General features: G+C 45.5%; 1 protein-coding gene across 2 annotated transcripts in view; it reads left to right on the forward strand.

Annotated features, from left to right (window-relative positions):
* The window catches only part of cop1 (COP1 E3 ubiquitin ligase), a 304,266-nt gene that overhangs the window by 223,744 nt on the left and 63,366 nt on the right, over positions 1-17,156 (forward strand). For both annotated transcript variants that reach the window (XM_078217921.1, XM_078217922.1), the window contains exons 14-16: positions 418-534; positions 2,398-2,515; positions 7,034-7,158. In XM_078217921.1, coding sequence (XP_078074047.1) covers positions 418-534; positions 2,398-2,515; positions 7,034-7,158 — 360 coding nt within the window. The remainder of the gene's footprint in view (positions 1-417; positions 535-2,397; positions 2,516-7,033; positions 7,159-17,156) is intronic.

The raw sequence follows: 17,156 nt of genomic DNA on the forward strand, positions 1-17,156 counted from the left end.
GGGCCGAATGGCCTCTTTCTGTGCTGTAGGGTTTCTAAGATTTCTATGAAATCTTCTGGTAAGAAAGAGCAAATTTGTTTGGATACCCAGAGACCCAGCAGAAGGGAAAGAGAATTAAAGATATTAAATTTATCAAGCTTGGATAAAAAGAAAAGTGAATTCACTTTGTTACATTCTCTTTGTGTCAAATCCCAACCATGACTAGTCCCGCCCTATCTCCGACCTGTCCTGCCCTGTCCCCAGCTGCTCCCGCCCTGTGCCCTTCATGTGCAATCCCAGCAATCACCAGGTGAAGTCCACTCTGAGTTATCTGGGAAATGTCTCCATTAACATCTGATCCAGGGTTCGGAAATTATCCCATTAATATTCAGTTGTTTTTTAAATTGGTTTGCATTAATTCTGTTTGTTGAATTTCAGTGAAGTTGTGGTCTACAAACCTGGATAACTCTGTGGCAAGCATTGAAGCAAAAGCTAATGTCTGCTGTGTTAAATTCAGCCCCACCTCCAGGTACCACCTGGCCTTTGGATGTGCAGGTAACCTTTTTTGAAATGTATCTAAACATGACTCTCATTTGGCAGCAGTGTTCTATTGTTTTGGAGATGCTGGTTTGGATTTAGAATTGTTCTACAATGCATCTTTTGCTTTAAATGTGCAGCAAGGTTCACAGCAGCTGGTCACAGCAAATCAGTTCTGTTAGAATCACAGAATGGACCTCATTCAGCTCCCCACATCTGAGTCCCTCCTCATATTGTAGCTGTTGGATTTTTGCCAGAGGTACTATTAACCAGGTGCTATGTACTCTGCATGTTACCCAATCATGACCTCCTCTAACAGACACAAGACAATGGGAATGAGATATGTGCAGTGAGAATACTGCTCACTGGAGGAAATAGGAATATATAGGTCAGTGAGTTGTTTGCAGTATATTTGAGCATCTCTCGTCCATGCCTTTTCCCACTTCAACTGAACAGTTCCTTGTATCTTTGCAAACTGACTGTAAACATTGTTCCCTGTATTTTGTCTCACAGACTATAAACAGTTCCCTGTATCATAGAATCCCAACAGTGCAGACGGAGGTCATTCGGCCCGTTGAGTCTGCACTAAAAATAATCCCACCCAGGCCCTATCCCTGTAACCCCACCAATTTACCCCATTAATCCCATGAACCTATGCATCCTGGGACACAAAGGAGCAATTTAGCAAAGCCAATCAACCTAACCCGCACATCTTTGGACTGTGGAAGGAAACCGGAGCACCCGGCGGAAGCCGACGCAAACATGGGGGAGAACATGCAAACTCCACACAGACAGTGACCCAAGCTGGGAATTGAAACCAGGTCCCTGAAGCTATGAGGCAGCAGTGCCAACCACTGTGCCACCTTCCTTTACACACTGTAAACCGTTTCCTGTATCTTTATGCACTGACTGTAAATCTGCATCTTTAGACACTCGCTGTAAACGGTTCCCTGTATCTTTACACTCACTGTAAACGGCTCCCTGTCTTTGCACATTCACTGTAAACTGTTCCCTATATCTTTACAGACTGCAAATGGCACCCTGTACTTGTACACAATGACTGTAAATGGTTCCCTGTACCTTTACACACTGACTGTAAATGGTTCCCTGTATCTTTACACACTGACTGTAAATGGTTCCCTATATCTTTACACACTGACAGTAAAAGGTTCCCTGCATCTTTACACACTGTCAACAGTTCCCTATATCTTTACACACTAACTGTAAATGGTTCCCTGTACCTTTACATATTGACTGTAAGCAGTTCCCTGTATCTTTATGCACTGACTGTAAATGGTTTCTTGGACCTTTACACACTGACTTTAAATGGTGCCCTAGATATTTACCCACAGACTGTAGATGGCTTCCTGTACATTTTCATTCTGATCATTTTGATGGCTACCTGTTGATGTTATCATGTCGCTTTGACATGATAGCATCTACTGGGGCAGCACAGTGCAGAAGGAGGTCATTCGGCCTGTCAAGTCTGCACCGAAAACAATCCCACCCTGGCCCTATCCCCGTAACCCCACCAATATGCCCCATTACTGCTCTCTCTCAGTGCCGGGGACCCGGGTTAGATTCGCAGCTTGGGTCACTGTGTGGAGTTTGCACATTCTTCCCCCGTGTCTGTGTGGGTTTCCTCTGGTTTCCTCCCACAGTCCAAGATGTGCAGGTTAGGTGCATTGACCATGCTAAATTGCCCCTTAGTGTCAGGGGGACTATCAGGGTAGATTCATGGGGATAGGGGCTGGATGGAATTGTGATCAGTGCAAACTCGATGGGCCGAATGGCCTCCTCCTGCACTGTAGGGATTCTATGATGGCCCTTTGCAAAGTGTACTTCATGTTTCAAGCTCATAAATGTTGCTTCTTTTCACAGATCACTGTGTTCATTACTATGACCTGAGGAACACTAAACAGCCTATCATGGTGTTTAAAGGGCATCGTAAAGCAGTTTCATATGCCAAGTTTGTAAGTGGAGAAGAAATAGTTTCAGCGTGAGTTTGATTTTGATTTGTTGTTTATGTACTTTGTTGTTATGATGAGTGAGATGGTGGTTTATTGGGAATGTCACTGGTCTAGTTAACAAGAAGCCCAGGCTAATACTCACTGGACATGGTGTATTAAAACACATGGCAGTCAGGGAAACTTGGTGAGATGGATCAGAAACCGGCTCAGTAATAGGACACACAGGGTGGTGATAGAAGGCTATTTAAATGGGCGGCACTGCTGTATCACACTGCCAAGGGCCTGAGTTCAATTCTAGCTTCGGACTGAGTGGAGTTTGCACGTTCTCCCCTTGTCAGTGGGTGATTCATCCGGGCGCTCTGGTTTCCTCCCATAGTTCAAAGATGTGCAGGTTCGGTGGATCAGCCATGCTCAATTGCCCCTTAGTGTTAGGGAGATTAGCAAGGTAAATATGTGGGGTTATAGGGATAGGGCCTGGGTGGGATTGTTATTGGTATAGGCTTGATGGGTCAAATGGGATTCATAGAATCATAGAATCCCTAAAGTGCAGAAGGAGGCCATTCGGCCCATCGAGTCTGCACCGACCACAATCCCACCCAGGCTCTACCCCCACATATTTTACCCGCTAATCCCTCTAACCTACGCATCTCAGGACTCTAAGGGGCAATTTTTAACCTGGCCAATCAACCTAACCCGCACATCTTTGGACTGTGGGAGGAAACCGGAGCACCCGGAGGAAACCCACGCAGACACGAGGAGAATGTGCAAACTCCACACAGACAGTGACCCGAGCCGGGAATCGAACCCGGGACCCTGGAGCTGTGAAGCAGCAGTGCGAACCACTGTGCTACCGTGCCGCCCCTTGATTCTATGCGCTGTTGAGATTCTATGACTCTGAGTGACTGGAGGCTGATGAGCAATGGTGTACCACAAGGATCAGTACTGGGAGCCTGATTGTTTCTTATATATATTAATTATATAGATAAGAAATATAGGGAGAATGTCAAGCAAGTTTGCAGATGACGCCCAGATTGGTGGTTAATAGTGAAGAAGATGATTGTAGGTTCCAGGAAGATATAGATGGGTTGGTCACATGGGCAGAGCAGTGGCAGATGGTATTTAACCCTGATAAATGCGAGGTGATACACTTTGGAAGAAGAATCAAGACAAGGGAGCATTTAATGAATGGCAGGACACAGAAGTTCAGAGGTTCATACAGATCGTGGGATGATTATTCACAGATCACTGAAGTCGACAGAGCATATGATAAGATAATTAAGAAGACATATGGGATACTTGCTTTTATCAGTTGTGGCTCAACTGCAAGGAGGTAATGTTGGAGTTCTACAGAACATTGGTTAGACCACAGCTGGAGCATTGTGTGCAGTTTCGGTCACCTCACGAAAGGAAGGATGTGATTGGATGCAAGGGGATGCAGAGGAGATTCACTGGGATTTTGCCTGGGATGGAGCATTTAAGCTATAAGGAGAGACTGGAGAGGCTTGGACAGGGACATGATTGAGGTGTATAAGTTGTTGAGGGTTATGGACAGGGTCAGTAGGAAGCAGCTGCCTCCTGGCTTGAAGGGGCAATCACAAGGGGGCATAGTTTTAGGGTAAAGGGCAGGGGATTCAGTGAGGAATTGAGAAAAAAATCACTCGGTGGTGGGAATCTGGAATGCACTGTCTGGGAAGATAGTTGAGGCTGCAAGCCTTACAACCTTTAAAAAAATATTTGGATGAGCATTTGATTTTATCATAACATTCAAGGATTTGGGACAAGTGCAGGAAAATGGAATTAGCAATAGCATGAAGCAATTGTCAATTGTTTTTTTAAAAAAAACAATCTGGTTCACGAATCTTTTGCCATCCTCACCCGGTCTGGCCTAAATGTGACATCAGACCGGCAGCCATGTGGTTGATTCTGAAATGGTTTAGCAATCCAAACCATTTGGTGGCACAGTGGTTAGCACTGTTACCTCACAGTGCCAGGGACCCGGATTCAAAGAACAAAGAACAATACAGCACAGAACAGGCCCTTCGGCCCTCCAAGCCTGCGCCGCTCATGTGCCCAACGAGACCATTCGTTTGTATCCCTCTATTCCCAGTCTGTTCATGTGGCTATCTAGATAAGTCTTAAATGATCCCAGCGTGTGCACCTCAATCACCTTGCTTGGCAGTGCATTCCAGGTCCCCACCACCCTCAATTCCGGCCTCGTGTCACTGTCTGTGTGGAGTTTGCACATTCTCCCCCCGTGTCTGTATGGGTTTCCTCTGGGTGCTCTGGTTTCCTCCCACAGTCCAAAGATGTGCAGGTTAGGTTGATTGGCCATGCTAAATTGACTCTAGTGTCAGGGGATTAACAGGGTAAATATGTGGGGTCACGGAAATAGGGCTGGGTGGGATTGTGGTCAGTGCAGACTTGATGGGCCGCATGGTCGTCTTATGCAATAGGGATTCTATCATGATAAGCCACTCAAGTCAAAGACAATGAGGGTTTGGCAACAAATGCTGGCCTTGCCAGTGACACCCACTGCCATGAAAGAATAAACCATTCCAGTTGACCTGGTTGTGATGCAGTCATTGTAACCTACTGTTGTGAGAAGTTCATGTGAGTTCTGGGTCTGTCACATCTCAAGTCCACAAAAAGCCAGCAAGCTATAGTGAAGAGAGGATATGGGGTGAGATTCGGTTGACTCAGCTTGTGTTCACTGGAATTTAAAATGAGTGGATCTAATTGAAACATTTAAAATTCTGACAGGGCTGGACAGACTGAATGCAGGAATGTTGTTTGATTTTGCTGGGGAGAGTCTGGAACAGCGGTCACAGTCTCAGGATATAGGGCTAGCCGTTTAAGACTGGGTGACACAGTGGTTAGCACTGTTGCCTCTCAGCGCGCCAGGGACCTGGGGTTCAATTCTGGCCTTGGGTGACTGTCTGTGTGGAGTTTGTACATTCTCCAGTTGTCTGTATGGGTTTACTCCGGGTGCTCTGGTTTCCTCCCATAGTCCAAAGATGTGCAGTTAGGTGTATTAGCTATGCTAAATTCACCTTTAATGTCAGGAGGATTAGCAAGGTAAATAAATGAGGTTACAGGGGTAGGGCCTGGGTGGGATTGTTTTGGTGCCAGCTCAGTAGGCCGAATGACTTCCTTCTGGAATTTAGGGATTCTGAAATGAGAATTTTCTTCACTCAGGGTGATGAATGAGTAGAATTCTCTACCACAGAAAGCTGTGGAGACCAAGTCGCTGAATGGAGTTAAGATTTATTATTGTCGTGTGTATTGGGATACAGCAAAAAGTATTGTTTCTTGTGTGCTGTACAGACAAAAAAATATACCATTCATAGAGTATATTGGGGAGAAAGAAAGGAGAGGTTACAGAATATAGTGTTTCAGTCATAGCTAGGGTGTAAAGAAAGATCAGCTCAATAAATGGTAGGTCCACTCAAAAGTCTGATGGCAGCAGGGAAGAAGCTGCTGTTGAGTCAGTTGATACGTGACCTCAGATTTTTGTATCTTTTTCCTGTTGGAAGAAGGTGGAAGAGAGTACGTCCGGGGTATGTGGGGTCCTTGATGACGCTGGCTGCTTTTGTGAGGCAGAGGGAAGTGTAGACGGAATCAGTGGATGGGAGGCTGGTTTGCGTGATGGACTGGGCTTCATTCACGACCCTTTGAAGAGCAGGAACCATATCAAGCCGTGGTACAACTAGAAAGGATGGTGCATCTGTAAAAATTAGTGAGAGTAGTAGTGGACATTCAGAATTTCCTTAGCCTTCGAAGAAAGTAGAGGCGTTGGTGGACTTCCTTAACTATAGCATCAGCATGGAGGGACCAGGACAGATTGTTGGTGATCTGGACACTGAGAAGAAGGAAATAAGTAGATTTCTAAACTCTGAAGGTGTGAAGGAAGAGCGCAGGAATATAGTGTTGAGTTGCAGGATCAATCATAATATTGAATGGCACAGAAGGCTTGAAGGGCGGAGTGGCCTAATCCTGACCTTGGTTTCAATGTGGGACTGTGCATCCATAGGCAGCAGGAAGGTACAGCAGGACCAGGATTGGAACAGAGGACGCTCCTCACTGCTCCGATCAACTGGTCTCTATCTTGGTCCAGTGAAGGAACTCATCAGTTAACACCGTGATAACCCTCTGAGATTCCTGAAGCCTATTTGCTCCTTCTATACCTAATTCTCCCTCACTGTGGTTCGACTCAATGCTTCCAGGCTCAATCCAGCTGTTGGAACCTGTTCTCTCACTCCCACCCCAGCCTCACATATTCCCACGTCCCCTTTCCCAAGCCTCACCCATCCTCTCACATAATTTCTTCCCCTCTCAGCAATCTCTTCACCCTACATTTCTGCCAGGCTCAGGCTGTCCCTTCCTCTATGCCCAACACTGTATTGATCAGGGTGGTTACTCTGCCCCCTTGCCCACAGTCAAACACAATCCAGTGTGGAGTGTATGCAGCAGAAGAGATAGTCTTTGGCCTTATAAGGAGATGAACACCATGCCAGCACTGCACCAATTGACATAGAGCTTGTTTGTAGGTCTACAGACAGCCAGTTGAAGCTATGGAGTGTGAACAGGCCACACTGTTTACGATCGTTTAAAGGTCACATCAACGAAAAGAACTTTGTGGGATTGGCATCGAATGGGGATTATATTGCCTGTGGTGAGTAGCTGTTATTACGCTGTCGACGGTGTGTAACTGATTACGCTGTCTGTGTGTGTAACTGTGATTACGCTGTCTCTGGTGTGTATTTGTGATTATGCTGTCTCTGGTTTGCAACTGTGATTACGCTGCCTGTGGTGTGTAACTGTGATTATGCTGTCTGTGGTGTGTAACTGTGATTATGCTGTCTGTGGTGTGTAACTGTGATTACGCTGCCTGTGGTGTGTAACTGTGATTATGCTGTCTGTGGTGTGTAACCGTGAATACGCTGTCTGTGGTGTGTAACCGTGAATACGCTGTCTGTGGTGTGTAACCGTGAATACGCTGTCTGTGGTGTGTAACCGTGAATACGCTGTCTGTGGTGTGTAACCGTGAATACGCTGTCTGTGGTGTGTAACCGTGAATACGCTGTCTGTGGTGTGTAACTGTGATTATGCTGTCTGTGGTGTGTAACTGTGATTGCGCTGTCTGTGGTGTGTTACTGTGATTATGCTGTCTGTGGTGTGTAACTGTGATTGCGCTGTCTGTGGTGTGTAACTGTGATTATGCTGTCTGTGGTGTGTAACTGTGATTATGCTGTCTGTGGTGTGTAACTGTGATTGTGCTGTCTGTGGTGTGTAACTGTGATTATGCTGTCTGTGGTGTGTAACTGTGATTGCGCTGTCTGTGGTGTGTAACTGTGATTATGCTGTCTGTGATGTGTAACTGTGATTGCGCTGTCTGTGGTGTGTAACTGTGATTATGCTGTCTGTGGTGTGTAACTGTGATTATGCTGTCTGTGGTGTGTAACTGTGATTATGCTGTCTGTGATGTGTAACTGTGATTGCGCTGTCTGTGGTGTGTAACTGTGATTATGCTGTCTGTGGTGTGTAACTGTGATTATGCTGTCTGTGATGTGTAACTGTGATTGCGCTGTCTGTGGTGTGTAACTGTGATTGCGCTGTCTGTGGTGTGTAACTGTGATTATGCTGTCTGTGGTGTGTAACTGTGATTGCGCTGTCTGTGGTGTGTAACTGTGATTATGCTGTCTGTGGTGTGTAACTGTGATTATGCTGTCTGTGGTGTGTAACCGTGATTATGCTGTCTGTGGTGTGTAACTGTGATTGCGCTGTCTGTGGTGTATAACTGTGATTGCGCTGTCTGTGGTGTGTAACTGTGATTGCGCTGTCTGTGGTGTGTAACTGTGATTGTGCTGTCTGTGGTGTGTAACTGTGATTATGCTGTCTGTGGTGTGTAACTGTGATTGCGCTGTCTGTGGTGTGTAACTGTGATTGCGCTGTCTGTGGTGTGTAACTGTGATTGCGCTGTCTGTGGTGTATAACTGTAATTATGCTGTCTGTGGTGTGTAACTGTGATAGCGCTGTCTGTGGTGTGTAACTGTGATTATGCTGTCTGTGGTGTGTAACTGTGATTATGCTGTCTGTGATGTGTAACTGTGATTGCGCTGTCTGTGGTGTGTAACTGTGATTATGCTGTCTGTGGTGTGTAACTGTGATTATGCTGTCTGTGGTGTGTAACTGTGATTATGCTGTCTGTGATGTGTAACTGTGATTGCGCTGTCTGTGGTGTGTAACTGTGATTATGCTGTCTGTGGTGTGTAACTGTGATTATGCTGTCTGTGGTGTGTAACTGTGATTATGCTGTCTGTGGTGTGTAACTGTGATTATGCTGTCTGTGATGTGTAACTGTGATTGCGCTGTCTGTGGTGTGTAACTGTGATTGCGCTGTCTGTGGTGTGTAACTGTGATTATGCTGTCTGTGGTGTGTAACTGTGATTATGCTGTCTGTGGTGTGTAACTGTGATTATGCTGTCTGTGGTGTGGAACTGTGATTGCGCTTTTTGTGTTGTGTAACTGTGATTATGCTGTATGTGGTGTGTAACTGTGATTATGCTGTCTGTGGTGTGTAACTGTGATTATGCTGTCTGTGGTGTGTAACTGTGATTATGCTGTCTGTGGTGTGTAACCGTGAATACGCTGTCTGTGGTGTGTAACTGTGATTGCGCTGTCTGTGGTGTGTAACTGTGAATACGCTGTCTGTGGTGTGTAACCGTGAATACGCTGTCTGTGGTGTGTAACCGTGAATACGCTGTCTGTGGTGTGTAACCGTGAATACGCTGTCTGTGGTGTGTAACCGTGAATACGCTGTCTGTGGTGTGTAACCGTGAATACGCTGTCTGTGGTGTGTAACCGTGAATACGCTGTCTGTGGTGTGTAACCGTGAATACGCTGTCTGTGGTGTGTAACTGTGATTATGCTGTCTGTGGTGTGTAACTGTGATTATGCTGTCTGTGGTGTGTAACTGTGATTATGTTGGCTTGGTGTGTAACTGTGATTATGCTGTCTGTGGTGTGTAACTGTGATGATGCTGTCTGTGGTGTGTAACTGTGATTATGCTGTCTGTGGTGTGTAACTGTGATTATGCTGTCTGTGGTGTGTAACTGTGATTATGCTGTCTGTGGTGTGTAACTGTGATTATGCTGTCTGTGGTGTGTAACTGTGATTATGCTGTCTGTGGTGTGTAACTGTGATTGCGCTGTCTGTGGTGTGTAACTGTGATTGCGCTGTCTGTGGTGTGTAACTGTGATTATGCTGTCTGTGGTGTGTAACTGTGATTATGCTGTCTGTGGTGTGTAACCGTGAATACGCTGTCTGTGGCGTGTAACTGTGATTATGCTGTCTGTGGTGTGTAACTGATTATGCAGTCTGTGGTGTGTAACTGTGATTATGCTGTCTGTGGTGTGTAACTGTGATTATGCTGTCTGTGGTGTGTAACTGTGATTGCGCTGTCTGTGGTGTGTAACTGTGATTATGCTGTCTGTGGTGTGTAACTGTGATTATGCTGTCTGTGGTGTGTAACTGTGATTATGCTGTCTGTGGTGTGTAACTGTGATTGCGCTGTCTGTGGTGTGTAACTGTGATTATGCTGTCTGTGGTGTGTAACTGTGATTGCGCTGTCTGTGGTGTGTAACTGTGATTGCGCTGTCTGTGGTGTGTAACTGTGATTATGCTGTCTGTGGTGTGTAACTGTGATTGCGCTGTCTGTGGTGTGTAACTGTGATTGCGCTGTCTGTGGTGTGTAACTGTGATTATGCTGTCTGTGGTGTGTAACTGTGATTGCGCTGTCTGTGGTGTGTAACTGTGATTATGCTGTCTGTGGTGTGTAACTGTGATTGCGCTGTCTGTGGTGTATAACTGTGATTATGCTGTCTGTGGTGTGTAACTGTGATTGCGCTGTCTGTGGTGTGTAACTGTGATTATGCTGTCTGTGGTGTGTAACTGTGATTGCGCTGTCTGTGGTGTGTAACTGTGATTGTGCTGTCTGTGGTGTGTAACTGTGATTATGCTGTCTGTGGTGTGTAACTGTGATTATGCTGTCTGTGGTGTGTAACTGTGATTATGCTGTCTGTGGTGTGTAACTGTGATTATGCTGTCTGTGGTGTGTAACTGTGATTGCGCTGTCTGTGGTGTGTAACTGTGATTATGCTGTCTGTGGTGTGTAACTGTGATTGCGCTGTCTGTGGTGTGTAACTGTGATTATGCTGTCTGTGGTGTGTAACTGTGATTATGCTGTCTGTGGTGTGTAACTGTGATTATGCTGTCTGTGGTGTGTAACTGTGATTATGCTGTCTGTGGTGTGTAACTGTGATTGCGCTGTCTGTGGTGTGTAACTGTGATTATGCTGTCTGTGGTGTGTAACTGTGATTGCGCTGTCTGTGGTGTGTAACTGTGATTATGCTGTCTGTGGTGTGTAACTGTGATTGCGCTGTCTGTGGTGTGTAACTGTGATTGCGCTGTCTGTGGTGTGTAACTGTGATTATGCTGTCTGTGGTGTGTAACTGTGATTGCACTGTCTGTGGTGTGTAACTGTGATTGCACTGTCTGTGGTGTGTAACTGTGATTATGCTGTCTGTAGTGTGTAACTGTGATTGCGCTGTCTGTGGTGTGTAACTGTGATTATGCTGTCTGTGGTGTGTAACTGTGATTGCGCTGTCTGTGGTGTGTAACTGTGATTATGCTGTCTGTGGTGTGTAACTGTGATTGCGCTGTCTGTGGTGTGTAACTGTGATTGCGCTGTCTGTGGTGTGTAACTGTGATTGCGCTGTCTGTGGTGTGTAACTGTGATTGCGCTGTCTGTGCTGTGTAACTGTGATTGCGCTGTCTGTGGTGTGTAACTGTGATAGCGCTGTCTGTGGTGTGTAACTGTGATTGCGCTGTCTGTGGTGTATAACTGTAATTATGCTGTCTGTGGTGTGTAACTGTGATAGCGCTGTCTGTGGTGTGTAACTGTGATTGCGCTGTCTGTGGTGTGTAACTGTGATTATGCTGTCTGTGGTGTGTAACTGTGATTGCGCTGTCTGTGGTGTGTAACTGTGATTATGCTGTCTGGTGTGTAACTGTGATTATGCTGTCTGTGGTGTGTAACTGTGATTGCGCTGTCTGTGGTGTGTAACTGTGATTGCGCTGTCTGTGGTGTGTAACTGTGATTGCGCTGTCTGTGGTGTGGAACTGTGATTATGCTGTCTGTGGTGTGTAACTGTGATTATGCTGTCTGTGGTGTGTAACTGTGATTGCGCTGTCTGTGGTGTGTAACTGTGATTATGCTGTCTGTGGTGTGTAACTGTGATTATGCTGTCTGTGGTGTGTAACTGTGATTATGCTGTCTGTGGTGTGTAACTGTGATTATGCTGTCTGTGGTGTGTAACTGTGATTATGCTGTCTGTGGTGTGTAACTGTGATTGCGCTGTCTGTGGTGTGTAACTGTGATTATGCTGTCTGTGGTGTGTAACTGTGATTGCGCTGTCTGTGGTGTGTAACTGTGATTGCGCTGTCTGTGGTGTGTAACTGTGATTATGCTGTCTGTGGTGTGTAACTGTGATTATGCTGTCTGTGGTGTGTAACTGTGATTATGCTGTCTGTGGTGTGTAACTGTGATTATGCTGTCTGTGGTGTGTAACTGTGATTATGCTGTCTGTGGTGTGTAACTGTGATTATGCTGTCTGTGGTGTGTAACTGTGATTATGCTGTCTGTGGTGTGTAACTGTGATTATGCTGTCTGTGGTGTGTAACTGTGATTATGCTGTCTGTGGTGTGTAACTGTGATTATGCTGTCTGTGGTGTGTAACTGTGATTATGCTGTCTGTGGTGTGTAACTGTGATTGCGCTGTCTGTGGTGTGTAACTGTGATTGCGCTGTCTGTGGTGTGTAACTGTGATTGTGCTGTCTGTGGTGTATAACTGTGATTATGCTGTCTGTGGTGTGTAACTGTGATTATGGTGTCTGTGGTGTGTAACTGTGATTATGCTGTCTGTGGTGTGTAACTGTGATTGCGCTGTCTGTGGTGTGTAACTGTGATTATGCTGTCTGTGGTGTGTAACTGTGATTATGCTGTATGTGGTGTGTAACTGTGATTATGCTGTCTGTGGTGTGTAACTGTGATTATTGCTGTCTGTGGTGTGTAACTGTGATTATGCTGTATGTGGTGTGTAACTGTGATTATGCTGTCTGTGGTGTGTAACTGTGATTATGCTGTCTGTGGTGTGTAACTGTGATTATGCTGTCTGTGGTGTGTAACTGTGATTATGCTGTCTGTGGTGTGTAACTGTGATTATGCTGTCTGTGGTGTGTAACTGTGATTATGCTGTCTGTGGTGTGTAACTGTGATTATGCTGTATGTGGTGTGTAACTGTGATTATGCTGTCTGTGGTGTGTAACTGTGATTATGCTGTCTGTGGTGTGTAACTGTGATTATGCTGTCTGTGGTGTGTAACTGTGATTATGCTGTATGTGGTGTATAACTGTGATTATGCTGTCTGTGGTGTGTAACTGTAATTATGCTGTCTGTGGTGTGTAACTGTGATTATGCTGTCTGTGGTGTGTAACTGTGATTATGCTGTCTGTGGTGTGTAACTGTGATTGCGCTGTCTGTGGTGTGTAACTGTAATTATGCTGTCTGTGGTGTGTAACTGTGATTGCGCTGTCTGTGGTGTGTAACTGTGATAGCGCTGTCTGTGGTGTATAACTGTGGCTCTGCTGTCTGTGGTGTGTAACTGTGATTATGCAGTCTGTGGTGTGTAACTGTGATTATGCTGTCTGTGGTGTGTAACTGTGATTATGCTGTCTGTGGTGTGTAACTGTGATTGCGCTGTCTGTGGTGTGTAACTGTGATTATGCTGTCTGTGGTGTGTAACTGTGATTGTGCTGTCTGTGGTGTGTAACTGATTATGCTGTCTGTGGTGTGTAACTGTGATTGCGCTGTCTGTGGTGTGTAACTGTGATTATGCTGTCTGTGGTGTGTAACTGTGATTATGCTGTCTGTGGTGTGTAACTGTGATTATGCTGTCTGTGGTGTGTAACTGTGATTGCGCTGTCTGTGGTGTGTAACTGTGATTATGCTGTCTGTGGTGTGTAACTGTGATTATGCTGTCTGTGGTGTGTAACTGTGATTGCGCTGTCTGTGGTGTGTAACTGTGATTATGCTGTCTGTGGTGTGTAACTGTGATAGCGCTGTCTGTGGTGTGTAACTGTGATTATGCTGTCTGTGGTGTGTAACCGTGATTATGCAGTCTGTGGTGTGTAACTGTGATTATGCTGTCTGTGGTGTATAACTGTGGCTCTGCTGTCTGTGGTGTGTAACTGTGATAGCGCTGTCTGTGGTGTGTAACTGTGATTATGCTGTCTGTGGTGTGTAACTGTGATTATGCTGTCTGTGGTGTGTAACTGTGATTGCGCTGTCTGTGGTGTGTAACTGTGATTATGCTGTATGTGGTGTGTAACTGTGATTGCGCTGTCTGTGGTGTGTAACTGATTGCGCTGTCTGTGGTGTGTAACTGTGATTATGCTGTCTGTGGTGTGTAACTGTGATTGCGCTGTCTGTGGTGTGTAACTGTGATTATGCTGTCTGTGGTGTGTAACTGTGATTATGCTGTCTGTGGTGTATAACTGTGGCTCTGCTGTCTGTGGTGTGTAACCATGATTATGCTGTCTGTGGTGTGTAACTGTGATTATGCTGTCTGTGGTGTGTAACTGTGATTGCGCTGTCTGTGGTGTGTAACTGTGATTATGCTGTCTGTGGTGTGTAACTGTGATTATGCTGTCTGTGGTGTGTAACTGTGATAGCGCTGTCTGTGGTGTGTAACTGTGATTGCGCTGTCTGTGGTGTGTAACTGTGATTATGCTGTCTGTGGTGTGTAACTGTGATTATGCTGTCTGTGGTGTGTAACTGTGATTATGCTGTCTGTGGTGTGTAACTGTGATTGCGCTGTCTGTGGTGTGTAACTGTGATTATGCTGTATGTGGTGTGTAACTGTGATTATGCTGTCTGTGGTGTGTAACTGTGATTATGCTGTCTGTGGTGTGTAACTGTGATTATGCTGTCTGTGGTATGTAACTGTGATTGCGCTGTCTGTGGTGTATAACTGTGATTGTGCTGTCTGTGGTGTGTAACTGTGATTATGCTGTATGTGGTGTGTAACTGTGATTGCGCTGTCTGTGGTGTGTAACTGTGATTATGCTGTCTGTGGTGTGTAACTGTGATTATGCTGTCTGTGGTGTGTAACTGTGATTATGCTGTCTGTGGTGTGTAACTGTGATTATGCTGTATGTGGTGTGTAACTGTGATTGCGCTGTCTGTGGTGTGTAACTGTGATTATGCTGTATGTGGTGTGTAACTGTGATTGCGCTGTCTGTGGTGTGTAACTGATTGCGCTGTCTGTGGTGTGTAACTGTGATTATGCTGTCTGTGGTGTGTAACTGAGATTGCGCTGTCTGTGGTGTGTAACTGTGATTATGCTGTAGGTGGTGTGTAACTGTGATTATGCTGTCTGTGGTGTGTAACTGTGATTCTGCTGTCTGTGGTGTGTAACTGTGATTATGCTGTCTGTGGTGTGGTACTGTGGCTCTGCTGTCTGTGGTGTGTAACTGTGATTATGCTGTCTGTGGTGTGTGACTGTGATTATGCTGTCTGTGGTGTATAACTGTGGCTCTGCTGTCTGTGGTGTGTAACTGTGATTATGCTGTCTGTGGTGTATAACTGTGGCTCTGCTGTCTGTGGTGTGTAACTGTGATTATGCTGTCTGTGGTGTGTGACTGTGATTATGCTGTCTGTGGTGTGTAACTGTGATTATGCTGTCTGTGGTGTGTAACTGTGATAGCGCTGTCTGTGGTGTGTAACTGTGATTATGCTGTATGTGGTGTGTAACTGTGATTGCGCTGTCTGTGGTGTGTAACTGTGATTATGCTGTCTGTGGTGTGTAACTGTGATAGCGCTGTCTGTGGTGTGTAACCGTGATTATGCTGTCTGTGGTGTGTAACTGTCATTATGCTGTCTGTGGTGTGTAACTGTCATTATGCTGTCTGTGGTGTGTAACTGTGATTATGCTGTCTGTGGTGTGTAACTGTGATTATGCTGTCTGTGGCGTGTTACTGTGATTATGCTGTCTGTGGTGTGTAACTGTGATTATGCTGTCTGTGGTGTGTAACTGTGATTGCGCTGTGTGTGATGTGTAACTGTGATTATGCTGTCTGTGGTGTGTAACTGTCATTATGCTGTCTGTGGTGTGTAACTGTGATTATGCTGTCTGTGGTGTGTAACTGTGATTATGCTGTATGTGGTGTGTAACTGTGATTGCGCTGTCTGTGGTGTGTAACTGATTGCGCTGTCTGTGGTGTGTAACTGTGATTATGCTGTCTGTGGTGTGTAACTGTGATTCTGCTGTCTGTGGTGTGTAACTGATTATGCTGTCTGTGGTGTGTAACTGTGATTGCGCTGTCTGTGGTGTGTAACTGTGATTGCGCTGTCTGTGGTGTGTAACTGTGATTCTGCTGTCTGTGGTGTGTAACTGTGATTATGCTGTCTGTGGTGTGTAACTGTGATTCTGCTGTCTGTGGTGTGTAACTGTGATTATGCTGTATGTGGTGTGTAACTGTGATTGCGCTGTCTGTGGTGTGTAACTGATTGCGCTGTCTGTGGTGTGTAACTGTGATTATGCTGTCTGTGGTGTGTAACTGTGATTATGCTGTCTGTGGTGTGTAACTGTGATTATGCTGTCTGTGGTGTGTAACTGTGATTGCGCTGTCTGTGGTGTGTAACTGTGATTATGCTGTCTGTGGTGTGTAACTGTGATTATGCTGTCTGTGGTGTGTAACTGTAATTATGCTGTCTGTGGTGTGTAACTGTGATTATGCTGTCTGTGGTGTGTAACTGTGATTGCGCTGTCTGTGGTGTGTAACTGTGATTATGCTGTCTGTGGTGTGTAACTGTGATTGCGCTGTCTGTGGTGTGTAACTGTGATTGTGCTGTCTGTGGTGTGTAACTGTGATTATGCTGTCTGTGGTGTGTAACTGTGATTGCGCTGTCTGTGGTGTGTAACTGTGATTATGCTGTCTGTGGTGTGTAACTGTGATTGCGCTGTCTGTGGTGTGTAACTGTGATTGTGCTGTCTGTGGTGTGTAACTGTGATTATGCTGTCTGTGGTGTGTAACTGTGATTGCGCTGTCTGTGGTGTGTAACTGTGATTATGCTGTCTGTGGTGTGTAACTGTGATTATGCTGTATGTGGTGTGTAACTGTGATTATGCTGTCTGTGGTGTGTAACTGTGATTATGCTGTCTGTGGTGTGTAACTGTGATTATGCTGTATGTGGTGTGTAACTGTGATTATGCTGTCTGTGGTGTGTAACTGTGATTATGCTGTCTGTGGTGTATAACTGTGGCTCTGCTGTCTGTGGTGTGTAACTGTGATTATGCTGTCTGTGGTGTGTAACTGTGATTATGCTGTCTGTGGTGTGTAACTGTGATTGCGCTGTCTGTGGTGTGTAACTGTGATTATGCTGTATGTGGTGTGTAACTGTGATTGCGCTGTCTGTGGTGTGTAACTGATTGCGCTGTCTGTGGTGTGTAACTGTGATTATGCTGTCTGTGGTGTGTAACTATGATTGCGCTGTCTGTGGTGTGGAACTGTGATTATGCTGTCTGTGGTGTGTAACTGTGATTATGCTGT

The sequence above is a fragment of the Mustelus asterias genome, chromosome 8 (genome assembly GCF_964213995.1).
Source record: "Mustelus asterias chromosome 8, sMusAst1.hap1.1, whole genome shotgun sequence".
Classification (NCBI taxonomy): domain Eukaryota; kingdom Metazoa; phylum Chordata; class Chondrichthyes; order Carcharhiniformes; family Triakidae; genus Mustelus; species Mustelus asterias.